This window comes from Chionomys nivalis, chromosome 19 (genome assembly GCF_950005125.1).
Source record: "Chionomys nivalis chromosome 19, mChiNiv1.1, whole genome shotgun sequence".
NCBI classification, from domain to species: domain Eukaryota; kingdom Metazoa; phylum Chordata; class Mammalia; order Rodentia; family Cricetidae; genus Chionomys; species Chionomys nivalis.
Window position 1 is genome coordinate 63,230,237 of NC_080104.1, and position 27,898 is coordinate 63,258,134.

At 43.6% G+C, this 27,898-nt stretch overlaps 1 protein-coding gene across 1 annotated transcript; it reads left to right on the plus strand.

Moving 5' to 3' along the window:
* The first annotated feature begins 10,570 nt into the window (after positions 1-10,570).
* On the plus strand, positions 10,571-21,637 carry LOC130890435 (E3 ubiquitin-protein ligase TRIM31-like). The gene is made up of 8 exons (XM_057794351.1): positions 10,571-10,981; positions 11,407-11,502; positions 13,270-13,500; positions 15,499-15,521; positions 16,386-16,501; positions 17,690-17,764; positions 18,215-18,256; positions 21,117-21,637. Exons 1-8 carry the CDS (start codon positions 10,571-10,573, stop codon positions 21,635-21,637), a joined length of 1,515 nt encoding a protein of 504 aa, XP_057650334.1.
* Positions 21,638-27,898: the final 6,261 nt, after the last annotated feature.

Consider the following 27,898-nt stretch of genomic DNA (forward strand, 5'->3'; position numbering starts at 1 on the left):
TAGCACTTGGGAGGCAGAGGCAGGCAGATCTCTGTGGGTTCAAGGACAACCTGGTCTACAGAGTGAATTTCAGGATAGCAAAACATACACAGAGAAACCATGTCTCAAAAAGCCAAAAATTAAAAATTAAAGAAATAGAGGTTAAAATAGCCACATAAAGATGAAAAATACAGTTTGGATATTGTATGTTATTATGTTCTCTTTGAATTGCTTGAATGCTTCAAGACCCATTAATACCACTTTTGAGTATATATCCAAATGATGCTCAATTGTGCCACAAGAACATGTGCTCAACTATGTTTATAGGAGCATTGTTTATCATACCCAGAACCTGGAAACAACCTAAATGCCCCTCGACTGAAGAATGAATAAGGAAAATGTGGTACATTTACTCAATGGAGTACTACACAGTCGAAAAAATAACAACATCTTAAATGGATGAAGATAGAAAACATCATTTTGAGTGAGGTAACCCAGATACAGAAAGACAATTATCACATGTACTCACTCATAAGTGTTTTTTAAACATAAAGCAAAGAAAAGCAGCCCACAAATCACAATCCCAGAGAACCTAGACAACAATGAGGACCCTAAGAGAGACTCACATAGATCTAATCTACATGGGAAGTAGAAAGTAGAAAAAGACAAGATCTCTTGAATAAATTTGGAGCATGGGGACCTTGGAATAGGGTTGAAGGGAAGGGGAAAGGCAGGGAAAGAAGCAGAGGAAAATGTAGAGCTAAATAAAAATTAATAAAAAAAAGAATTTCTGTATTTTCTGGGTGGTCGAGATGGGGGAAAGGACAGAGAGGAAGAACAAGGAAAGAAATATCCTGATTGAGGGAGCCATTATGGGGCTACCAAGAAATCTAGCACTAGAGAAATTACCAGGAATCCCTAAGGATGATCTCCACTAAGCAATAGTGGAGAGGGTGCCTGAATTGTCCTAGCCCTGTAGTCAGCTTCATCACTGTCTTAAATGTCACCATAGAACCTTCATCCACAACAGATGCAAACAGATGCAATGAACCATAATGGAGCACCGGGCTGAGCTCTCAAGTCCAGTCAAAGAGAGAAAAGAGTGGGAATATGAGCAAAGACGTCAGGACTATGATGGGGATACCCACTGAAACAGCTTACCTGAGCTAATGGAAGCCTTCTAACTCTGGTCTGACAGTGACGGAACCAGCATAGAGCCAAACTAGGCCTTCTGAATGTGGGTGACGGATGTATGACGGGCAGACTGTGGGGTCACTGGCAGTGGCATAAGAATTTATCCCTACTGTTTGTTCTGACTTTTTGGAACTCATTCTCTCTGGAGGGATACCTTGCTCAGCCTAGATATTATGGGCAGGGCCATGGTCCTGCCTCAAAGCGATGTGCTAGACTTTGTAGACTCCCTGGTGGGCAGATTTAACCTCTCTGGGGAGTGACAGGAGCATGTGTAGGGGAAGGTGGAGGAAGCAGAGAAGGGGGGGGATAAGAAATGGATTTGGCATGTAAAATGAGAAAAGACTGTTTTAAAAAAAAATAAAAACAACAACAACAAAAAAAGAATTTCAGTTTCCTAACTCCTTTTCTGATACAGGGAAACTGTATGTCTAGGGGATTTGATTCTCCTAAGGACCACATCACACTCCTTCCTGCTTCAGTGGAGTAAAATTCCATGGCAGACCCAGGTTCAGAATTCACTCTCATTCTTGTAGTTGACCCCACACAAGGCCATAAAGCCCACTGTGTCCTAGCCCCATTTGATTCCTGTTCTGATCTCTTTAACAGTTTCATATATGTACAATCTTAATGTCATCTCATCAGTTCAAGTTCAATGTACCTTCTAAATTGTTCTAGCCTGAATTACTGGAACTGCCTAAAATGAAGTAATGGAGTGGCTCCTTCAGTTGTTTTAGCAGACAGTAGGTTTCTATGTGGACAGTAGGTGGTGCTGCCTCCCAGGATAGGACATGATTAAGGATAAGAAGCTGCTGCCACTGCCCTGTTTGCCCTGTTCTCACTCATATTCTCGCTCTCTTCCTCTCTCTCTCTCTCTCTCTCTCTCTCTCTCTCTCTCTCTCTCTCTCTCTCTCTCTCTCTCTCTCTCTCTCGTCGCTCTCTCTCTCTCTGTCTTTATTTATTTATTGTTGTAAATATATGTATGTCTACTTTGTGCTTACTGCCCACAGAGGTCAGAGAGGGTATCAGATTCTCTGTAACTTGGGTTCCAGGAAATTTTGTGTCATGTGGATGCTAGGAACAAAACCTGGGTGATGCCTTAAAACAATCCCACAGCAGTTCAGAATTAGGATAATAAAAGGGTTGTTTATTTAAGGGGAAAACTTACAGATCACCATCCTAAGCAACAGTCCTCTGAGCTCAAACAGGAACAGAGTCTCGCAGCTGGAACAGGAGCCATAAGCAAGAAAGCAGGCCCATGTTTCCGGCTGCTTTTTAAAGTATAAGAGACCATGCCCCAGTGGGTTGGTATCTTAAAGGCTATTGGCTGAAGGAGTGGAAGGAGCTCCTGCAGCACCTCCTCCTTTAGTTTAAATAAGAGAGTTTCAAACCCAATACAAATCTATATACACTAGGAGTACATATCAAGTATAATTAGAATTACCTCCAGAATAAACAATACTAAGCAAGTAACATATGCTAAATGTTTTAATAAACATTTTATCCTATGGAGTCTAAGTCTTGTATAGGAAATGTCTTGGCTAGATCATAAGCGTACAGTAACTACAAGTATCTAATCTTCAACCACATCGAAGGCCTGAGAAGGGAGCTAATATTCTTTTTTAAAAAATATTTATTTAAAAAATATTTATTTATTATGTATACAGTATTCTATCTGTGTGTATGCCTGCAGGCCAGAAAGGGGCACCAGACCTCATTACAGATGGTTGTGAGCCACCATGTGGTTTCTGGGAATTGAACTCAGAACCTTTGGAGGAGCAGGCAATGCTCTTAACCCCTGAGCCATCTCTCAAGCCCTGGGAGCTAACATTCTTGAGCAGTCAGGAAGTACAATGAAGTAGCTTCCAAAGTGAGCAATATATGACAGAGACAATTAGCTACCTGAGCAATCACCCAAAGTCTCATTTTGCAATACTGAAACAACCAACCCTGGCCAAGGCCTAGTATACCTGACAGACCATTTTCAGAGGCAGAAGATTTTTCAAACCGGTTTTACTCTGTCTTCAAGATTTGACAGTCGTGTTTATTCATTTCCAGATACTATGTAAATTGTCAGTGGTTGAGGCATTGTCAGTTCCTTGCCCAAAGGCCAGCTTTGCCAAGAAGAAAACAAGCTCCGAGTGGAATGTCTTCAGTGCACAACATTCTCTCAGGAATAGATTGGTGGTGTCAGAAGCAATCATATCTCATCTCAACAGAACCCTAAATTATTTAAATGCCATGCTCCACAGATCTTTGAAGTGGTTGAAGAATACCTATCTAGTCAGAATACAATTTTTATATATGTAAAGAACCTAATTGATTTGACTGTATGTACAACAAACATGAACAAATATTGACTTATAATAAGAATATTAAATAATCTGTAAACAAATGTGTAACAAATGAAGGCAATGACCTCAAAATGTAAACAATGTATCTTGATAAGAGGTAGGAGTAATATAAAATGCGATATGAAAATATACCCTAAAAGTTGTATCAATATACAAAACATCCTAAACCAAGGTAGAAACATGCATATATACAATCTGACAAAATAACTTTGTATATATGTACAAATAATGTAAACAAAAGTAACAAATATAATTTGAACGTGTATCAATAGACAAAAACTATATCAATGTAAATTATCCATAAATAATAGCTCACAAGTATTCCCTCTATTACCTACTGTTACTAGCCCCCCCCTTTTTTTGAACAAACATAGTTTTCACCCCAACCCTTCATCTAGTACAAGTGATAATCGACAAATCCTAAACAGTATTCCCAACCCTATGGACAAACTTATTTGTAATAGGGGGCGTAATCTTCTAGAATTGTTTCCCGCTATCATGGGGGTGATTTTCTCTTAATGGGATCCTGCAAAAATTGTGGTTTAATTCCAAAATTACTGTCTAGTATAGTTGCAAGCAATTTCTGAGCAGTCAATAGTTTTTTTTTCAAAGTTCTCATTTGGAGTTCTGGCCAGAATATGAGAAGGTGCACATTAAAGCAGCTGGTATCCAAAATGATCTTATAGTTGCACTGTTTACATCATGATGTCATCTCAACTAGGTAGAGTGGTTGCTGTGGGGCCCCATCTTCTTCCTGGAAACTTCAAAGATTACTGCAGGAAAAGAATCTGTAGGAAAATCTATTGTTCATCATGGAAAACTTGCTTATTCGTATAAACTTACATACAATGAAGAATATGATATAGACAAAATAGGAATGGAGAAAGTAAAATTTTTTTTCCTAAAGTCTTCCTTCTGACACATACCAGATGGCTCCTGATATGAGATAAAAACTCTGAATGTTTCTTTTAACAACAAGCTTGGATTTAGAGAAGTACAGAGCCATTGTCCAACTCTAAATTCATATTTATATGAGTGTATCTCATATATCTATATATGAGTGTATGTGCATGTGTGTATAAATGTAAGTATAAATAGTACCTGGATTCATAAACTAAATTATGTTTTCTAGATGCTTCTTAGTGGATAGTTTTTTTCTTCTGTCAGCATTCAAACATCCAGGGTCTCTAGAATTTTTGAAGATGTGTAATTTTCATGCAAAGATAAGAGCAGAACCCTGCCCCGACCCTATATGGCTTTCCTTACCTCCTGTATGGTTGCCACCATTGTGGATGAGCTGACATTTCCCTGTTTCAATAGGTTTCTCCTTTTCAAAACGAATCTTTATTAATTTTGATCATATCCATAATTTTTATTCTCCTGAGGAAACAAGAGCAAAACCCCTTCCCTAATGCAGCAATCTCCTGGTTTCCATTGTGAGGACAACACATCCTTGAAATATACTTGTTGATTCAATTTAGAAGTTTTTTCCTTTATCCAATGTCTCTCTGCTGCTGTTGTTCCTTTCTCATTAGCGTTAAGAAAATTCAAGATTAATAAAGCATTATGCAATCTATTTCTGGGGGTATTTTCCATACCTTTCTATTTGTTCAGCGTACCCTTTATAGTATGATTTGATCTTTCTATAACTGCCTTGCCTGTAGGATTATTTGGTATACCTGTAATGTGCTTTATATTATAATAAGCAAAAACTGTTTCATTTTGTTAGATACATATGCTGGGCTATTGTCTGTCTTTATTTGTGGGAATAAATAGAATAAATAGAAGGAATGCCCATGATGGCCATAACTTCTAATAAATGTGTCATTACTGAATCAGCCTTTTCTGAACTCAAAGGAGTTGCCCATTGAAAACTTGAATATGTGTCTATGATGTGGTTCACATATTTCAGTTTACCAAATTCTGTAAAGTGGAACACATCCATCTGCCAGATTTCATTCCTTTGAGTACTCTTAGGATTACTCCCTGTAGGCAACAGTGTTTGATTATAGAAAGAGCCAGTAGAACACCTCTTTATAATCTCCTTAGCTTGTTGTCATGTAATAGAAAACTCTTTCTTTAAACCTTTGCTATTGATATGATTTTTTTGTGAAATTCAGAGGCCTGCAACAAACTTCCAATCAATAATTGATCAATTTCTGCATTACCTTGTGCTAGAGGACCTGACAGACCCACATGGGATCAGATGTGTGTTATGTACATAGGACAAAGCGTATTCCTGATTATGTCTTTCATCTGGATGAACAATGAATCAATTCTGTATCATCTGGTATAAATTCAGCAGTTTCAATATGTAAGACAACTCTTGCTGCATATTGTGAATCAGTAACTATATTGAGAGTTTCTTTAAAATCCCTTAGTACCATAAAAATAGCATATAATTCTGCCTTTTGGACAGAATTGTAAGGACTCTGTTCCACCTTACCTAATTCTTCTGATTTGTAACCTGCCTTTCCTGTTTTATTTGCTTCAGTATAAAATCCTGAGTTCAATTCCCAGCAACCACATGGTAACTCACAACCATCTGTATTGAGATCTGGTGCCTTCTTCTGGCCTACAGGCATATATGCAGGCAGAACACTGTATACACAACAAATAAATAAATAAAAATTTAAAAAACAAAAACACAATTAGCCCAAAATGTATTGGGACAATTAGACATTCACCAAGTAAACCATCTTTATGTGCAATCTTAGGGGACTTCTGGAAAGCACACCAGGAGTGTGAACATCTGGGCTGTAGTTCCTGGAGTGTGTGTAGGTATGACAGTCTCGCTTACTGGACACACCTATGTCTACAAGGGCAAAGGCTATGGTAGTATATACTTCCTTGAAACAGAGCAATATATGAGGTAGAAGAAACAAAAGGAGTTGGCAAGTGCCCTGAAATTCCATGTACGATAACTCTAAACGGGCTGGAGAGAGAGTCCTCTGCGAGGGCAGTATGTACTCATAAGCACTGAACCGTTTCCCAGCCCAGTTTTTATTTTATGAGACAGGGACATGTGCAGTTCAGGACAACCTCCTCATCTTCCCACCTCTGCTTCCCAAGGGCTGGGATGACAGGCGTGTCTACCTTGGTGTCTTGGTGAATCTTTCACACTCTAGGTGATTCTGAAACATGGTCAGTTTCCTGGACAACAAGATTTCTGGTTTAGAGGAGAGACTTAAATGAACCGGTACATACAGAAGAAATCTGTAAATCAGAACATACATTCTGGGTCTGGGGAGCCAGGATGAAATAGGCAGTGGTAGGGATAGTTACCCTCATTAGGGCATTCCAACTCTCTCTCTCTCTCTCTCTCTCTCTCTCTCTCTCTCTCTCTCTCTCTCTCTCCTTTCTTTCTTCCCTCCTTTCTTTATTCTTCTGTTTTTAAACTTTATTTATTTTTCGTGATTTTCACATCATGCATCTCAATCCCATTCATCTCCCCATCCTTACGTATCCTTATGTATCCATCCTTTGTAACCTCCCCCACTAAAATAAAATGAAATACAATTTAATAAGAAAGTAAAAGAAAGAAAAGGGAAAATCTCACTGTGGGAACTGTAGTGTGGCTCAGCGAGTCCCACAGTTTAACCTTTAGCCCATACATCTTTACTTGCAAGTGTTCATTGCAAAGAGTCACTGGTCTGGTTCTAGGCCTCTGGTTTCTGCTACACTGTCGATGCTGGGACTCCTCTTGAATATCCTGCTGTTGCCCTGTGTTGTGAAGATCCTGCAGCTTTATCTAGCCAGCGGATCATAGATGGGGTAGATGCTAGGGTGGGCCAGTTCAGAGCCCTGATTCTGGGCCTGGGTGGTTGCAGGGTGGGCCAGCCTGCCCGTTCTCCCTGACACTTACCATAGAGGTGAACCTTCCAGCATTGCTCTGGCTAGTTCATGATGCAGCAAGGGGAAACGGGTGCTGCTGGTTCTCCTGCTTTCACACCCTCAGGGCCGGCTCAGCCATACCTCAGCCACCAGGGCCAGCTCTGTTGTGTTGCCCAGGCAAGGCCACTCTCCTGAGTGCTGCTGCTCGTGAGGAACAAGACCAGTTCTCTCTAGTGTTGTAGCCAGAGAGGGGTGAGGGTAATAATTCTGTGCATCCCTACCCACTCAGCCTTCGGTGGTAACAGGAGCCATGCACATCAACACAGACCACAGCTGCAGGAGACATGGGCCTTGGCAGCAGCCCAGACCCAGAAATCATCAAAGCCCAAGGTGGCAAGCAAGCCACTTACCTAGGCTGTTCCTCTCTGCCTTTACCTCCTCAGATCCACCTCTCTCCACAGGACGTGACCATTCTGTCTCCTTCACCTCGTCAGATCCGCCTCTCTCCACAGGACGTGACCATTCTGTCTCCTTTACCTCCTCAGATCCGCCTCTCTCCACAGGACGTGACCATTCTGTCCCTGTCAGTCTCATAGCCCACCCTGTATTTGCTCACTGTAACAGTGCTGGGCAGGCCATGGTTTCTCCTTGTCCCAGGCAGGCATGTTGGTCTCCTTCTCCTGCAGTCATTATTTCTTAACAAAACTTGCCTGAAAATTAAATTCTGGGAGCTAGAGATGGATCAGTGGTTTAGAGCATTTGCTGCTCTTCCCGAGAAACCAGATTAGATTCCCAGTACCCAAGGTGCGGTTCACAACCATATGTAACTCCAATCCCATGAGATCAGATGCCCTCTTCTGGCTTTCAGGAGTATTGCATGTGGTTCACAGACTTGCAAGCAAAAGACCTTCTATACACTAAAAGAAGTATTAATATCTAAAGATAAAAACTTTAAATTAAAGATATAATTTAATTTAAAAATAAATTTACCTCTAGATCTGACAACTGAGTATGAATGCAAGCTATAAATCCTTACACAGACATTTACTTTAATTCAACGTTAAATTGAAACACACAGAAAAGGGTATTATTCTGACAGTGTATGGCTTTCAGCAGTTGCTATAATCAAGGTAACCGCTGTCTCACGAGTGGGTACTTTTGAGAATGAACGGAAATGCTGTTGATATTTATATCGGGACAGAAGTAAACCTAGGACTGTCCCCAGGAAATCAGAATGGATGGTTGTTGGGGCTATAACCACAAGATCAGCCACAGCCTAGTGCGACCTGGCAACGACCTCACCTTCATGAACCCATCAGCTGTGGTTGCCTGTACAAGATCAGGTTAGCCAAGATTCCAGCTGGAGGGGAAAGGGTTCTTAACTCCCCACCTCACTCTGAGGAGCCATTGGCAGCTGATGGGTGCTGGGGAAGGACAGTCATTGTCTTTGGGGTTGTGGAACTGTAGTTGCCCCTGCTACAGAGGATGGTCCCACATCATTTGCATATGCTTGGTACTAACTGGACTCTGTGTTTTTTCCCCACCACCCGGACTGTGTGTTATAAAACATAAATAAAGGGCTGAAAAGACGGCTCAAGGGTGAAGAACACTTGTTGCTGAAGACCCAGGCTTGGCTCCCAGTACCTACATGGTGATTCACAACCATTTGTATTGTAGTTCCAGGCCATCCTACCCCACTTCTGACATCCACAGGATCCAGACATGCATATGGTGTAATACATACCTGTGGGCAAAATACTCCTATAAATAAAAATACATAACTATTAAAGATATAAGTAGCTGGGTGGTTATAGTGGTATATTATTTGTATTTTAATAAATAAATCTTGCCTGAAGACAAGAGGTAAAGCTAAAGCCACAAATGGTCAGGAAATGGTGACACACACCTTTAACCCCAGGATTTGGAAGACAGAGGCAGATGGATTTCTGTGAGTTCAAGGCCACCCTGGGCTACACAGGATAATGCAGAAACAAATACAGGTGTAGGTGCCTCACACCTTTAATCCCAGTACTAGAGGGAATATAAAATGAGAAGAGAGAGAAAGACTTAGTTTAGTTTGTGGTCACTCAGCCTTGGTAGAGGTTATACTTCTCTAGTGGCTTGGTTGCTTTGTGTTTCTACTTTTTGGGTTAAACACCAATTTCTGTCTCTGGGCTTTTGCTATTTGTGCTATAGGTGGTGGTGGCTCATGCCTTTAATCCCAGCACTCAGGAGGCATGGGTAGGTGAATTTGAGTCCAAGGCCAACCTGGTTTACAGAGCAAGCTCTAGGACAGCTAGGGTTCCTGCACCCACAAGTCTCTTCACTACTGGCTCTAACTCCAGTTTCCATGGGAGAGACAATATTCTCCTTTATTTCTGTAGGTACTAGGCATGCACACTGTGTATATATACATGCAGGCAAAACACTTATGCACATGAAATTAAGATAAATAAACCTAAGTCTTTTTAGTTAATTGAAAAATGAGCAATTTGGTTTTTAATGACAGAAGAGAGGAGAGGTGTGGGGGATGGGAGTGGGAAAAAGGAAGCCAGGGAAGTTGGGGAGAGGAAGAAATAAGCAGTGTGATCCTGGGGACAAAAGAGAAAGAGGAAGGGTTAAGAAGTGAAGTATTGAGAGACTAGTGGATACTTTCCTAGTCAAGATAAAGAAAACAGGTCAGGCAAGCTGGGGATCTAAGAATTAGAGACAGAGGAAGAAATTGTTAGGCTTAACAGAACAAAGGACGACTCAGAGACAGGGAGAAAAAAAACAAAGGACAGGTGGGGGAAGTAAGAGATCTAGGGGGTTAGCACACCTCCCTGAAATGCCACTTAGCCTCTCCACTCCCTACCTGTAGTAGAGTGAACTCTGACACTTGGATCTTCTGTTATCAGACAACTGCCTGTAAAGATAATTAGTTCAAGGTCCAGAGATCCTTGCTCTACTTTATAGGAAGCATGAACTCACAGTATCTATTCTTGAGAGACAGTGAGGTAGGACTGACCATCTGTTTTATTCTCTTTACAATATTTCCCATTTCTTCTTCTCTGTTGTTCATTTACTTAACCCCCTCTTCATTTGTCCTTCTCTAGTCTTCCAATTGAGAGGCTCTATAGCATCTGCTTCCTGTTTCATTTTCTCTTCCCGGTACTGGTGCTTGCCTCGGACTTCTGGGCTTTCACATATCAAATTAGCCTTGCTGCTCCATCATGGCAAGCCTAAAGCGGGCCAGCAAGCTACTGGAGGATGTGATCTGTCCCATTTGCATAGAAATTCTACGGAATCCTGTCACCATTGACTGTGGGCACAACTTCTGCCTGCAATGCATCAATCAGGTTGGGAAAACTACAGAAAACCTCCAATGTCCGCTCTGCAAACTCCCTGTGAATAAGAATATGTTGAGGCCCAATAAGCTGTTGGCTAGTATTGCAGAGAAAATCCAGGCTATGGATCCTGCTGAGTTCCAACCAGAAGAAGAGCCAAGATGTTGGAAGCACAAGGAAAAGTTTCATTATTTCTGTGAGAAGGATAACGAGTTCCTCTGCTTGGTGTGTCGTGACTCCAAGGACCACAAAACCCATGAAGTTACCGTGATAGATGAGGCTGCCCAAAACTACAAGGTAGGCACCTGCCTCCTTCTCTGTCCCCAGCTCAGCAGAGTAGAACTCCCTGGGGACCTGGGAACTGCTGCCTTTTCCATCTGGTTGGCACCGACTGCTGCACTCTTAACACTTGAATTGGCAGTTTGCAGCTGGGCGCAGTGAGCCCAAAGAGCCAGGTTCGGGGAAATACCAATCTGTAAACAAGGCAAGAAGAATAATCAGAGTAGTATTTTGGGGGCAGCGGAGATAATTCAGAGACTAAAGGCACTTGCCACCAAGTCTGAGGACTTGATTTTGACCCTCAGGATCACATAATACAAGAAGAAAATTGGTTTGATCCCTGAGAAAGAAATGGGGGGCTGCTAATAATGACATCAGTACCCTGGGATATCTTCCCTGCCTCCCTTGAGGCAGACCCTGACTGAAGCATCCTCTCCCTACAGGTGCAGATTGAGACACAGCTCCAGGATTTGGGGCAAAAGAACAAGGAGATCATTAAAGAGAAAAAGGAAGGTGAAGGAGCAATCCAGGTGTTCAGGGTAAGAAATATTCACTGCAAATACGTCTGAGGAAGTTGAGCATCTCTGTTGAGGAAATGTTGAGAACTCCTTACACACCAGGCTGGAACAAAGTCCTGCTGACAAGATGGCGAGGGCAGAGCAGAGGGTGTGGTGCCTGAGCCGTGCTCCTGAGCTGTACGAACCTACCTGCCTGGGTGCTGCTCCAGCGAACCAGGAGGGCTTCTGCTCCTCCACCCACAGCAGGCTTTGTAAGGACCATGTGTGCACACACAGACACACACACACAGACACACTACACACAGAAACACACACACACACACTGGCTCACAAAAACCCTTTTTACTAGAGACTATTACACAGTAAGAAAGACAAGAGACTATGACACCACCAAACATCTGCACCTGATTTTTTTAACTTTTTAAAAAGGTTTTGCATTACTTTTATCTATGTGTATGTGTCTGTGTGAGTGAAAGTCATGTGTGTGCAAATCCTAGCAGAAACCGGAAGAACTGGAAATACAGATATTTGTGAGCTGCTCTTCATAGGTGCTGGGAACTGAATTCAGGTCCTCTGAAGAGCAGTAAGCATTCTTAACCCCTGCATCACCTCTCCAGCTCCATCCATGGGAAATTCAGTATGAAGGCAGCTAAACTAAGGAGAGTTCTCTCTCTCTCTCTCTCTCTCTCTCTCTCCTTTCTCTTTCCTTCCCTCTCTCCTTTCTCTCTTTCCTTCTCTCTTTCTTCATTTGTGTATGTTCTTCCCCATTGACTTTTAAGAATCTTTTATTTACTTATTTTTAGATTTAATTTTATGTGAATGAATGCTTTGCCTCCATGTATGTATGTATACCAGGTGCATGTCTGGTACCCATGGAGATCATGGAGATCAGAGACGGTACTGGATCCCTGGAACTGGAGTTAGGATGGTTGTGAGCTACCATGTGTGTTCTCGAAATTGAATCTGAGTCCTTTGCAAGAGCAACAAAGTCCCTTACTGAGCCATATCTCCAGCTCCTAGACACAGTATCATATGTAGCACAAACTAGAAATTGTTATACAGGAAAAGGACAGCCTTCATCTTCTGATCCTTTTGTCTTTCCCCCAGTACTGGAATTACAGGGCTATAACAGCATTCCCAGACTATGCAGTGGTGAAAATGGAATTAAGGACCACACACATGCTAAGCAAGCACCCTGTCAACTGAACAACAACCTTATCCTGGGTTTTCTATGGTGATGTTGTTTGTTTGAGAGAGTGGCCCAAGTAGTCCAGGCTGGTCTTGAATGGAGGCTGGCCTTGGCTTCCTTCATCTCCTGTCTGCACTCCCAGTGCTAAGATTTCTTAGTTGTGCATCTGGCTGATGTCCTTGAAGGTTAAAAAAAAAAAAAAAAAAATCATTGAGCCTAAATCCTTGAACACAGGAAGTGCTTTGATCTCCCGCCCCTCCCCCTTCCCACAGGTAAGCTCCAGCAAGCTGTTCTAAACCAGTTTCAGAATAATCCTTACATACTCCTAAAGAGTGAATGGTGTCAGATGGTGCATGCCCCTTGATTCCAGCACTTAGGAGGCAGAGACAGATGGATCTCTATGAATGCAAGACTAACCTGTTGCTCTAAATGAATTCCTGACTATCCAGAACTATATAGGGAGACTTTGCCTGCAATTAGTTAATTTATTAATTGGTTGATGGTTGATTGATTTAAAAAGTGAATGATGGGCTTAAAGGACGCTTGGAGGATCCTCTCTCACTCCTCCCTCATCTCTGTATCCCTACCCTTATTTCCAGGCCCAGGTACATCTAGAGAGACTAAAGATCCTTGAGGAATTTAAACATGTGCGCCAGAGACTGGAAGAGGAAGAGAGATTCCTCCTGTCCAGGCTGAGCTGGCTGGAGCAGGAGGGAGTCAAGCAGCTAGAAGAGTATGTCACTGACACAGACGAACAGCTGACCACCCTCAGAGACCTCACAAGGTCCCTGAAAAATAGGCTACAAGCGCCATCCATGGAGCTACTGGAGGTCAGTCCATTGGCAACAGTCTCTCTCTCTCTCTCTTTCTCTTTCTCTTTCTCTCTCTGAAAGATACTTAAAAATCTGTATCCTAGTGTCTGACTCCTCCATGTCCTTTGTCCCCTGAAATGAAATTTTGAGAAACTCCTATCACTCCCTGAAATAACATAAAAGTTAGATACTTTTCTTTCTCTGGGGATTTGCCTGAGGATCCTGTCAGGTTTTAAAGCCTGTTGCTCCCAAAAGAGTCCATTGTATTGTCTCTGACTTAATGTACTGTTCCTCTCTAATGCTGTTCCACCCCAAGGCCCAGTGCTCACCCACCATGCCCTTTCTCCTAATAACCCTCATGTATGAGGTGTGGTTTCTTTATTACTTTTTATTGCCTTCCTGAAGTAATCCACCAACTGCCACCCTGTTTTACCTAACCTAACAGCTCTCAACCTGTGAGTCTCGATCCCTCTGGGGGATCCACCGACCCTTTCACAGGGGCTACCGAATACCACCGGAAAATATCAGATACTTTCATTCCAATTCGTAAGAGCAGCAAATTTACAGTTATGATGTAGCAACGGAAATAATTTTGTGGTTGGAGGTCACCACAACATGAGGAGCTGTATTAAAGGTCTGCAGCATTAGGAAGGTTGAGAACCACTGACCTAACCAAAGCTCTTCTCATAAGTCAGGACACTGAGGCAGGAGGATTGTGGCTAGTCCAAGGCTAACAGGATCAAAGATCAAGACACTATTTCAAACAGCTGGGCGTGGTGTCTCTCCTCTGTAAATTCTAGCACTCCAGAGTAAGAGGCTTCCCTGGACCACTAGAGTTCAAGGCCAGCCTGGACACACACACACACACACACACACACTACACACATGAAAGAAAAAAAGGAAGGAAAAGAAAGAGAGCCACAAAAAAATCTAGGGCTTTTTGATCTTGTTCTTTGAGGCAGGATCTCAGGCAGCCCAGGCAGCCTGGCAGTGTTAGGACAAAGGTCATGTGACCAAGGTAACACTGAATTACTGATCTCCCCATCCCCTTTTATGGACCACTACACCCAGCTCATAGTTTAGAATTGTAATGTAGGACACGTGTTTCTTTAAAGCATCTCTCAGAATCATTGTGCAAAGGCGCTTGCTTGCCACCAATCCCAAGACCCACATGGTGGAAGAATGGGGCCATTTCCCACAAGTTTTCCTCTGACCTCCTTCTGTAACTGCAGATCCAGATCTGATCACTCTGGTTTTGTAGGGTACCTACATTCTCATTTACATGTCCACATACAGACACACATATATACACAATTTAAAAACAATAAAAATAAGGCTGGAGCGATGGCTCATTGGTTAAGAGCACTGTCTTAGATTTAAAATAGCAAAAATTAATTGGTGGGGAGGACTGAGGTGTTAGTGCATTCCTGTCCTCTCAGCGCTCAGGAGTCAGGCACAGAAGATTCGGTAGTTCAGGACTGTTCTTGGCTACACAGAGGATTCGAGCCAGTCTGAGATACATTAAACTGTCTCAGATAAAAACAAACAAACAAAACCGAGAGGAGGAATAATAGGACACCCAAGTGCCAGGACGAACACTCCTGGGTTCTGGTTTGTTTTTGTTTTTTCTTTACAGAACCATGGACAGCCATTCCACCTTTGTCCTAACACTGCCAAGTTGAGCTCCCTGGTTCTGTATCAGAGGCAACACCCATCTCCCACTGTCACTCTTTCTTCTCTCCTCACTCTGTGTCTTTTGGGGTTTAAACACTATCCCAACTATACCAGGAGTTTTAGGGGTAGCAGTTCAGAATGGAATGGGGGAAGAGAAAAGAGCAGGCAGAGACAGACAGACAGACAGACAGACAACAGAGACAGCAGAGACAGAAAGACAGAGAGAGGAAAGAGAGGGTGGAAAACTGGGGTGTTCTCACTCTGCCTCCAGCTGAGTCTGAACCCCTTCTCAGTGCCTATGACTCAGGCAAGCTCTGACATTGTTCTCTCTTTCTCTTCCAGGGCGTCAAAGACATCTTGGGCAGGTATGATGGGCATCCCAAGTGCACTGTGCTTTCTGGTTCACTCATACATACAACATTCAACATATATCCGAATATGTTCACATCCTCCAATAACTTGGCTATAAACTCTTGAAGCTGCAGGTGGGGAAGACCAAGCTGGCCACAGTAGCATGTGGTCTGCTGGGCACAGCTCTTTTCACCAACACCCAGCTTTAGAGCAGCTGCATTCCCCTCCCATATTCCTCTTGGTCAAGAGAGTGAACCCTGGGTTTCCTACTTTACCTCACTACTCCCTGTCCCTTCTCTCTTCTCTGGTCCATCTCCCATCTTCATTTCCATATTTTCTTGGGTCTGATCCCATTCAGCCCTGCATTCTTGTACTGAACCCCATTGCTGTGGGACAACGGTCTTATATCCTGCAAAGTTTGATCAGTTGTAGTAGTTCAATAAAATGCTGATTGGCCAGTAGCCAGGCAGGAAGTAGAGGCGGGGCAACAAGAACAGGAGAATTCTGGGAAGGTTAAAGGCACACTCTGCAATTATCACCCAGACACAGAGGAAGAAGATGAGAATGCCTCGCTGATAAAAGGTACCAAGCCATGTGGCTAACACAGACAAGAATTATGGGTTAATGTAATTTATAGGAGTTGATAAGAAGCCTGAGCTAATAGGCTAACCAGTTTATGATTAATGTAGACCTCTGTGTATTTCTTTGGAACTGAAAGGCTACAGGACGAGGTGGGACAGAAACCTCTGTCAACACCCCCTGACACTCAGCTCCCTGGCTCTAGACTGTATTTATCACTCTTCCTCCATCACAGGAACCATCTCCCAGGTCCTTTCTGCCCACACTCTATCCCTGAACTTACAACTCAATCTTCACAGGGGTAAAGAATTTCAGTTTCACAACCCAACCCCAGTTCCTATGAATCTGGAGAAAAAAATCAGTGACGCAAAAGCAAGACATGAGTCCATCATAGAAAGCCTGAAGAAATTAACAGGTAAGATGTGACTGCCACTTCCTGTGCTTACCTACCTTGGGATTCAGTCCATCATCCCAGATACTTCCTGACATCTCTTGTGCCAGCCCCTGAGCCTTTCAGAACCCAGGCTGAGTACCTTCAAAGAACCATTATGCAGAAATTCCTCATGCTGTGTGGTGTCAGGTTTAGTGCTAAGGATGGAACTTTGGGCTTGCTTGACAAGCACTCTGCAATCTGAGCTACATCTGCAGAGTCAAAACACCTCTGAGCTCAAAAAATTTCCATGTTTACTAGATGGTGAACATGGGACTAGAAGTATGTTCCCAATTTGGTTGTCGCTTATCAAATGTACCCCTGGGCACCAAAACACAGCATTCACACATAGTGTAGGTAAAGAATACACGTTCACTCTGAAAGACTTAATATTGAAATAGAGCATAAAATATAGCAACGAAAACAAAAGCAAACAGGGACATTGCCCAGGGTAGTCTCTTATGGAAAACCACAGTGATCTTCTGAGTAGCTGGGTCTCCAGCACCCAGACTGTGCCCAGGTAGCTCTCAACCTTTATTGGACATGCTGAAATGGCAGTATATTTTAACATTCTGAGCTAAAGAAAACATATTATTTAAATTCATTGTATTCCTTTCCTTCTTAAAAGTTTTATTTTTTTATGTGTATGGGTGTTGTGTGCATGTATTGTGTCTATGCCTGGTGTCCATGGAGGTCAGAAGAGGGTGCCAGATGCCCTGGGACTGGAGCTTCAGTGGATGCTGAGAACTGAACTGGGTCCCTGGTGCTGTTAACAACTGAGGCCTCTTTCCAGCTCCCTTTTCCTTTCCTTTTGCAACACTGGAACTCACTATGTACTGTGGACTAAAAGTTGTCATCCTGCTGTGTCAGCTTCCTGAATGTCAGCATGCCCTGGTCCTTTAGGGTTTCAAAATAGCATCTAAAAAAGCCCAAATGCAGTGGCTTATGCTTGTGGCTCCTAATAGTTCTGTTCTGGACTGAGCTATACTGGAGAGGCACTTCTGGGAGACCCTAGTGCAGCTCTCCCTGTTGGCTGCCTTCTTGGTTCCCTGAGACTATGAGAGAAATCCCAGTACCATATCTTCCCACATCAGCAATCAGTGCCTTACTGTGTGGTCCCTTCGCTTGCTTAACCTCTGTGGACCCTCCATCTCCTTCACTCTCTCCTCACAGACAACCTGAACACTGAAGGGAAGAAAGATAAAAGCACATTCCTGAACAGCCTGGATAAAAAGGACAAGGAGAACTGTAAGTGTGTGCATACACTGCTGTTTGGGGAAAGTGAAGAATACAAAATCTCTCTTCAATGGGAGATTAAGGGTGGAAGGTCCAGTGTGTGTGTGAACACCAATGTAGAACAAGCTTATAGAATTGTTTTAATATTTTACATTTAGGTAATCATAGTGACATCCCCACTAATTAAGAAATGTTCAAAATGAATGGAAATTTATAGATTTATTCCTTCATTGCACAAGGTTCAGGTGGAGGCAGCTCAGTCTGTAACTGGAGTTGGCTTAACAGGCCTAGTTAACCCAGCAGAGCTGATGAGTTGAGACCCACAGGGACAAGACCTGTAATGATGTCATCTGATTGGTTCACCTTTGAGGGTAGTTAGGATCAGCTGCTCATCCCCAATATGACTTTTAATTTATAACCACTTGTTATTAACATAAATTTCTTTTCTCTCTCAAATCTTAGGGCACCTGTTACAGGAGAATAACTCAGAGTTGCTCAGCTCAGGTAGGATTCCTGCTTGACACACAGGTCTTTCTGTAGGGAAGCAAGGGTCCTCTAGGTGTGTAGGTCAAAGTGTTCTGTTCATTCATGGCTCTGATACAGCAGAGGAAAGTTAGAGAACAGACCCTGGGAAGAGCTACATAACATGCAGAACACCATGATTGCTCCCAGTTCCCCTGCGAATACAGGAACAAAGAAAGATTGGAAAGCCCAGTAAGGTTTCCCACAGGAGGGATGGAGAAGGGCTGTGTAATTGCGGAGACTTCAGGGGCCAGAGACTGGTGCACTTAGTGTGAGGGCCAGGCATCTCCCTCTTCTGCTTATCAAGCTATACCTTTCCTGGGAAAGGCCTAGCCCCCAACAGAGGACCCCTAATGTGCAGGTGCACCCTGCTGCTTGGTCTATGCCCCTCCTACTGCCTCTGCAGCTCAGCAGGACCTAATGCTCAGCCCCATTGTTTCCCCTTGCACTTTGAGGCCTCCTTTGTGGGACAGCCTCCCCCCCCCCTTCAGCACTGCTCTAGAGCAAAACTGGGCCCCTTTCCCTATGTTCCTAGAGGAGGAGCTGGCTGTGAGCTGGGCTCTGTGCACACTGACAACCCCAGAGTTGTGGGCTGCGCACCCCTGGGTATTCCCCTTTCCTTCTTGCTCCCCCACCCTCTTTGGTTTTTCCCTTTAAAATATTTCTTTTATTGGTTATTATTGTGTGTGAATACTTATGCACAACAGGGATGAGAGGCTATTTTGTGAAGACCGTTCTCTCCTTATGTGAGCTTTTTATGTGAGTTTTGGGTGTAGGCAACAAGCATCTGTTTCTGTACCTGCCATCTCACCTGTCTTTTATTAGTTCTTTCTTTTCCTCTGGCTAGTGTGTGAGCGTGTTTGCACACACATGTATGATGTGTGTGTCGGAGGGTGTGTACTTGCATGCATGTGTGTGTTTGATATGTGCTTGTGTGTGTGTGGTATGTGTACATGTGTGTGGTGTGTGTTTGTGGTATGTGTGCATGCGTACATGTGTGTGGTGTGTGTTTGTGGTATGTGTGCATGTGTGTGCATGCATGCATGTGTGTGGTGTGTGTTTGTGGTATGTGTGCATGTGTGTGTATGCATGCATGTGTGTTTGTGGGGTGTGTGTTTGTGTGTGTGTATGTGTACTCATGGAGGCTAGATTTAGGCATCTTCTTTCACACTTTTCTTTAGTTTCATGGACAAGATCTCTCACGAACCTCAAGCTCACTAGATTGTGTGGGCTGTCTTGCTACTGAGGCCCATGCCCATCCAGCCATCCCTGCTACTCAGCACCAGGGTTACAGGTGTGCCAGGGCCACACCCAGATTTTATCCTTAGATGCTGGGTATCACGACTCATGTCCTCATGCCTGCATAGCCAAGGCACCTCCCTCAGTCCTTTGTTTTTTTGTTTGCTTTTGAGACAGAATCACATATAGCCCAGACTACCTTTGAACTCATGGTAGTTCTCCTGTCTCAGCTTCCCAAGTGCTGGAATTAGAGGTGTATGCACCACCGTGCCTGGCAATGAGCACCTCCAACAAAACAAAGGACGAGCCCCCATGGTGGTCATTCTCACCCAGTGCTGCTCTTCTCCAATTGTTTTGACTCTGATGCCCCCGGTAGACCTTAGAAGTTCCTACCACTGACTTCATTTATGGTCATCATCCCCATCCCCCTGCACCCAGTAATACAACTTAGCCAGGTCTGGGGATCAGAAATGGGTAAGATCTGCTTGGGTCATGCCCCTAGCCTACCCCAGTGACCCTGACCACTTGCTTTAATGCACACTTCCACACCCACCATCTCCCCAACCCCACACACAGGAGAGGAGAACTAGCATTGCAGCAAAGGCTGAGATGCAACACAAACTGAGTAGCTAAAATGTTCCCATTTTCTAAATCTTAGCAGAGCTGGGACCACTGATGTTCTAGTCTTTGAATAGAACAGATAAAGACTCTGGTAGCTTTGATAAACTGCCATTCAATGTCTGAGCCATAATACGAGGGTGAGGGCAGATCAAGGGTCTCTGAATACCCACTTCTTCCAGTCGTCCTGTGTTTGAGGGATTCCATTCTATCATGTGCACTCACATATGCACACATGTTCCTATGTGTGGGAGTCAAAGGATGAGTGGGGAAGTCAGTCTCCCACCATGTGGTTTTCTGGATTGAAATCAGGTGTCAGGCTTGGGGGCACATACCTTGTCAGCTGAGTCACCCCCTGGCCTCAGGAACTCAGTTTTAGAAAGTCAGGCTAGTGGTGACCCCAGCTTTAGAAAATCAGGCTGAACCTTGACCTCTCATAGTAGCTCCAATTGTCTGCCATATGAGAACCAGGAAATGTGGAAATGGGAAGACATATCTCCATTGTTAGAAGATCCAAATTGTCCAGGGTGTTATGACCTTGGTTCAAGACCTCTTCCTGAAATGATTCTACTACCATGTGGACTGGGGGAGCTTCCCTCCGCACCCACAGAGAAGAACCTCATAAAATCAAGGGCTAAGTTTGAGGCCTGAGGATGGAGAGTGGGGAGAGGTACTGGAGAGGGGGTGTAGGGAGCATGGGTATGGTATCCCACATCTATAATTCCAGCACTAGGGAGGTGCAATTTGAAAAATGAGAAGTTCAAGATTGTCCTTAGCTACACAGAAAATTTCAGCCCTGCTTGATTTATACGAGACCCCCTTCTCAGAAAACAAAAAGAAACAGGCAGGAGTCTTCTCTGAAGACAGGGACTGGAATTTGAAGGAGAAATTCTCCCTCTAGCTACATCATGAGAAGCTCAAAAGCAGGGTACTGGAGGACTTGGCCTGAAACTATCCCTCTTCACTCTTCTTTATCTTCCCACAGTACCTATGACCCTGGACTCCACTTCAGCTGACCCAAACCTCACCTTTTCTCAGGATCTAAAGAAAGCAAGCTTATATGTCGTCGATGGCACATTGAATACACAGGCAAAACCTCGACAATTCTATCCTTTCTACTGTGTGAGGGGCTCCCCAGGCCTTTCCTCAGGCCGTGTGTTGTGGGAGGTGGAAATCCAGGGACCCCCAGGTAGGGTTGGCATAGTGGGCGTGGTCGCCGAGTTGCCTCGGGGGTCCCAGATTCAGAACTCTGAGTCATGCTGCTTGTGGGCATTGCGGATCTCGTCCTCTGGATGTCAGGCAATCACCAACTGCAGTATCCAGGAGAATCTCTCAATCTGTCTTAGGAAAGTGGGCGTCTATGTGGATTATGACCGTGGAGATATAGTCTTCTATGATGCCATCACTAACAAACACATCTACACCTTCCAAACTTTCTTTGACAGACAGGTCTTCCCCCTTTTTGGGCTCCTAAATGCCCGCAGCTCTATCACCCTGAGCCTCTAGGGCTGCACCCCTAAGGGTCCCTCAGTCTCTACCCCACCTCATGATCGAATGAAATGCAAGGGGCAGAAATGAAGCTTGGCCTTGCTTGGGCACACTACACACCCCACACACCCTACACACTCTACACACACAACGCATCCCATACAACATATACACCATATACACTCTACACACACACTGCACACCCTACACACCCCACACACCCTACACACAATACACACCCCACACATGCCACACACCCTAGACACAATACACATACTACACACCCCCACACTTTAACACCCTGCACATACTTCTTTCTGTGAGTAAAGAAGACAGTGGAATCTCCAAATACTAACCACAAGGCTTTTCATTGCTGAACTTCATAAAAGGATACAATTGGAAGTGGCCAAACTTCACTAACAGGCCATTGGAAAATATCTGGCCACTCCCTGCTTGAGATGCAAGTCCAAGACACTGCCCAGCACCCTGCCTGCCCCTTTCTCTACTTCACTACCTGCAGTTCCTATGACTCTGAACTTCAGCACCCGGCTCTGGCTCTTTCCTGAAGTCTGAGAACCAGAGGCTACATGAAGAATCAGCCAGGCCTGTGCCAGTTTGTAGACAGGACAGTCTTCAATCAGGGCTATAACCTTTTGAAAATTCAAAGCAATGTTGTCACCCTCAACGACTCTGCCTTCAAATTAAAAACAAAATTCTAAACCACCCTTCATGTTGATTTAAATTTCTAATCTCGTCTTAGGCCACATCCATCACCATCCTTGGCCTCCATTGACCCTCCAGCCTCAGACAGGTTACTACTGGAATAGATTGATAGTCGGGGGGAGTGCAAAACCACACATAAAGCATACTCCATTTCACAATTAAAAATTTAATTTATTTTACATTTCTGTAATGTGTGTGTGTGTGTGTACACCCACGTGTCATGGTCTCCCTGGAAGGTTGAAAGATGACTTTTGAGTGTCAGTTCCCCTTTCTTCCTTATGGGATCCAGGATAGATTTAAGTTCATAGACTTGGTGCAAGTGTCTTACGGATGGGTCATCTCTCGGTCTCCATTTCCCATGTACATAGACATGTTTGTTAGCTTATTCTCCCTAGGGTTCATGTAGCCCACCCTGGCCTTGAACCCTTTATGTAGCAGGGGTTGACCTTGAACTTCTGAACTTTTTTCCTACCACTAAGTGTCTTGGTCACAGGCCTGGGCACCCAAGGCTTCGGGCTTGCTAGATATGAACCCTGGTACCTGAACTACACCCAATCCCATCTTTCTGATTTTTAGATTTAGAGTTACAATCCTGAATGAATCCCAGTGATGTTTTCTCTATCACATGTAAGCTGATAACTGGCACTTTAGATCATTAAGAATATTGAGTTCTCTCTATTGACTGTTTGATCCGTTTACTCTGACAGTTCTGGAATCACGGCCCTTGAAGAGAGCACTTGCTTCTTTTGTTTGTTTGTTTTGTTTTTCAAGACAGGATTTTTTTTCTGTATAGCTTTGGAGCCTGTCCTGGAACTCACTTTATAGACCAGGCTGGCCTTGAACTCACGGAGATCTTCCCGCATCTGCCTCCCGAGTGCTGGGATTAAAGGCATGTGTCACCATCACCTGGCTGGTGTCTCAAACTTTTTTTCTCAGCACTTAGAAGGGAATTGGAAGCAATATGATCAGAAGTTCAAGGCTCTTTGTTGTGTTTTTTACTTTGAGACAGGGTCTTCCTAAGTAGCCTTACTCTCTTGGAACTTGCTTTGTAGATAGACCAAGCTAGCCTAAAATTTAGAGATCTGCCTGACCCTGCCTCCTACATTCTAGAATTAAAGCTTTGGGCTGCTACATCTGACTAGAACATCTTTGTCTACATAATGTGTTGAGCCGGGCGGTGGTGGCGCACGCCTTTAATCCCAGCACTCGGGAGGCAGAGGCAGGTGGATCTCTGTGAGTTCGAGACCAGCCTGGTCTACAAGAGCTAGTTCCAGGACAGGCTCCAAAACCACAGAGAAACCCTGTCTCGAAAAACCAAAAAACAAACAAACAAACAAAAAAAAAACCAAATACATAGTGTGTTGAAAAACACCCTCAGATACATGAGGCTCTCTGAAAATAGAAATAATAAACAAGTAACGAATGATGGAAATGAGGCAGAATATGGTGGTATTTACCTATAATCCCAACGCTCAGAAGATCAAGACGGGAGGATTTCTACAAGTTCTGGCCAGCCTGGGCTACATGAGACTGTCTCAAAAAAAGAAGGGGAGGAGGGAGAAGAGGAAGAGGAAGAAGAAGCAGGGGATCTCTGAAGGAGAGGGTGATGAAGAGGGGCTAGGGGAAAGGTGAACCTAGGAGGCATTAATCACAGGCTATAGGAGAGCTTGGTGCATTGCTGTGATCACAGTCTCTTGGGAACATCTGAGAATAGATCTCAAGTGTTACAGCCACAGAACAAAAGCCTAGTTAGTTTGAAATGCATTGAGACAATTAGTGGTTCACTAAACTGACAAACAATCCTGGGAAACTTCTGGAAAGAAAACCCCGTGGAACACTGTGAACACTGTAAAAGGATACCGTAAAAAGGGAGGAATTCAGCCAGTCCTGGAGGCCTGGGTTGGGAATCACAGATACTCCAGAAGCTGAGGCAGCAGGACTGGAAGTTCAAGGTTGGCTGGGGCAATTTATTGAATTAAAGTCTAAATAAATTAAAGTATAAATAAAACTAAATAACCAAAACTTGAGGTGGAACTGAGTGGTTCAGCACTTGTCTCCAATGTTTGATTGTCCTGGAGAGAGACAGAGGGAGAGATGAGAGAGAAGAGAAGCGAGGTGGGAGGCTGGAGAGGAGAAGAGAGCCCAGTCCGAGGTATGTTCCCCTCTGGTTTGTGATAAGCACCACAGTGGACACACCTATGTCACAAAAGCGTGACACTATGGAATCAAACACTCCCTTATTGCAGGAGAATTTATGAACTTTGGATCTCACCAAGGCCTTGGGAACATTCGAAAGTAGTTATTAATTTCTCAGAATGACATAGTTGAGGTGCAAAGTGGGCTCAGCCTGAAGAAGAAACATGCAATAAATCCTGGTGAGAATATCCACAGCCAAGTTACTCATCTATGTACCAGAGTTTCCCAAGGCTCTAGCATGACCCTTGCTGTGTGTGCACATGGCCAAACCATTTTATGAACTTTGAAAGATATATTCTGACCACAGTTAGAATTGCTGGTTCCTTCCATTCCAGCCTTCTTCTCTCATGCTTTCCCTAGTAAGGATTGGTCTTTCAGAGTTTGAGTTATGGGGAAATCAAAGAGGGCCTCTGAGGCTTAGGTTTTTTTTTTAAAGATGCATAGTGCATAAACACTTCATGTATATTCTAGTTATTGTCAGCTCTCTTCCATGATGAAATAGCTTCTTGAGATACCTCTGCCTGCTGAAGACTCACCTAACGCTAGAGATCCAAGCGCAAAGTCAGAGGCCCCGTTGCTGAGAGAAGCATTAGAGCAGAGCTACCCTTTCCACTGTACTCTGGCCTTTTCCCATTTCCCCGACCCCTGTCCCTTTCCCCAACACCCCCAATTTCCTCAGGCCCAGGGTCCTGGAGGTGGTTTCCCTGGACCCCTGAGAATTAGTCTCCTGTGTGAACAGGGTCAGCATATTGAGTAGGATCTCCCAGCTCACTCCCAGGCTATGCCATCTGCAGATGAAACTTTTGTATGGTTTCTGGGAGCTTGGCATCTCTGGCTCCTGACGCCAGCTGCTCACTGAGCCACCGATCCCCAGGAGAATCCGTGGGTCTGTCCAGGGAGTGTAGGTGTCTACATGGATCACGATCATAGGGAGGTCATCTTCTAAGATGCTATACCTTTCATGCCTCTTTGAGCAGATCTTCCCATTATTCAGGTTTCCTGTCCCTGATTCCCAGAACATCCCGAGCCCTTATCGCTGTCCACTGCAACTACCTCTGTTCTTCCTTTGCCTCTGATCCACAGCATTGGAATGGTATCAAGGTTAAAGCTTGGCCTGGGTTGCACCTGATAGAGGCCCAAAGTTTCTTCTCCTCCAAATGCCCGAGCCAAGAATAGAGCTTTAAGCTCCGTGAAGTCTAAGGGCATGCTTGTTCACCAGGGCACTGTGTGAACTGTCCTCCACTGGAAGCAGCCAAACCTCATCAACAGACCAAAAGAGAAGTCACCATCAGAAGGGTCCACCCACACCTAGTTGAGAAACAGGTACAAGGAGCTACCTTGAACACCCTGACTGCCTTTTCTTCTGTGCCTTAAAACCTGATTCCAGGGGAGGTAAGAGCCAAAGTTATATTTTAAATTGTAATTACTATGCCTTAGAAATACAGGAAAAAAAAATGCCTCCGATGGTTCCTGAAATGCTGGAGGCTGTTGTTTACGGGGGATAACAAGCCACATGTTTTTCATTCCCCTAAACAAATTTGTTTGACCTGTCTTCATCAGATCACATGTGGGTGTGAGGTTTGTAGGCAGGAAATAAGTCAGGATACATGCTTGTCCCTAATTGGACCTGCTGGGAAATGCAATGAATTAGGTTTTCCTTCTTAAGCTCTTGCCATACTTGATTCTGGGCCATTTCCCAGGAACATAAGGTATGAATCTGGCCAGAATCCATTCACCTGGCCAGTATTTAATTAAAGCTTACTTCAAATTTGTCTTTAAACTGTGGTAGTAGTCTTATTCTTGATCAGTGAGATTAACAGAGAGACTGGCAATCTCTGAGTGCCTGGCCAGCCAGAGCTAAGTAGTGAGACACTGACTCAATTAATTTATTAATTAAATTGGACAAAAAATGGGGGCTGCCTCATGAACAGACAAATGAGACAAAAATGAACCTATCTGGGCAGCTGACAGCTTACGTACTTGAGGACAGTTAATTTAAATGGCTTAGCTTGGCCTATAGGAGCCTGTAGTTCAGCTACTCAAATAGACTAAGACAGGAGAAACGATTGAGTCCACAAGTTGGAGACCAGACTGGGCAGCAAAATGATATCGCATATCAAAAATCAAATCTAGCAAAAATTAACTTTAAAAATATTTGAGTCATGTCAGTAATGGTGCACATATTGGTGCTTGTGTGATCAACAAATAATTAGCTATCAGCATTAACAAGAAGCAAGATTTTTTAACCTAAAAATTTAGGTTTTTTTTCCTTCTGAACATAAAACAAAAGAAGAGAAATAGACATGCAATAACTCAGATTTTGAATAGAAAATTAATATAATCTTATGCTGTATTTTCCCTTAAAAATATTTTGTTACTTTTTCATCCACAAAGAAGTTTTAAAAAATCTGAATTCCTTCGGATCTAGGTCTTCCAGAATCACATTAGCAACACCAAGGAAACACAATTCGAAAACACCAGCTTGAGAAATTCAAAGTGGGGAGAACTGGTTTTCTCCATTAGCTGGACTTTAATCCCAGTACTCCACAGGCAGAGGCAAGAGGATCTCTGTGAATTCAAGCCCAGGCTGGCCTATATAACAAGTTCTAGGCCAGCAGGGGCTTTAGAGTGAGACCTGCCTGCAGAAAAACAAAACAAACAAACAAAACTTGCTGGGGGAAATAGTACAAGCTAAAACAGACTAAAGGAGACACCAGGCAAATGCAACAGCAGACCGGTTTGGCTTCTGCCTTGAACAAATCAAAGCTAACTGAGTTTTAAAAGCACGAGACAGAACAGCTGAATACCATCTGTGTGTTTTTGTTAAAGAGCCATGCATCTTTAAATATAATGTTTGTATTTTTTAAAAATACATTATTATTCTTATTTTTAATTTTGCATATGTATGTGTGAGTATAGGTGTTGCATGTGTGAAGGATATTGAATTTTCTGCAGCTGGAGTTGCCTGTGGGTAAACTGACACGGAAGGCGTGGGGGTGGGGTGGTGACTGGGAACCCAACTCTTCCTCTGTAAGAACAGTGTATTCTTAACTGCTGAGCCATCCCTTCGGCCCCAGTTGTAGTTTTTGACGTTATTTTTAAAGCTGTTCTTCACCAAAGACCCTGTTAAGGAAACCTGTGGTTTTCCTGTCAGGTTCTGACCTTGCAGGGTAGGATGAAAGTCACTTATTAAACAAGTGCTAAGAGATAAAGGAGAAGGGATTAAAAGTGTGCACCACCACACCCATCTTCAGAATTTCTAGAAGCCGCTCCCTGATATTTCACAGTTTAACAGGCAATGTGCCAGCACGTCAGGCCTGGGAGCCAGAGAACAGTAAGACTGGGCTGGTTCATGCCGCT

What these genes read in the sequence shown, in the direction of transcription:
- LOC130890435 (XM_057794351.1), top strand. Translation starts at nt 10,571, where the DNA reads ATGGCAAGCCTAAAGCGGGCCAGCAAGCTACTGGAGGATGTGATCTGT. An exon ending in GTCAAAGACATCTTGGGCAG is followed by an intron (nt 15,522 to 16,385) that starts GTATGATGGGCA and finishes CAATCTTCACAG; the next exon opens with GGGTAAAGAATTTCAGTTTC. An exon ending in AAGCCTGAAGAAATTAACAG is followed by an intron (nt 16,502 to 17,689) that starts GTAAGATGTGAC and finishes CTCTCCTCACAG; the next exon opens with ACAACCTGAACACTGAAGGG.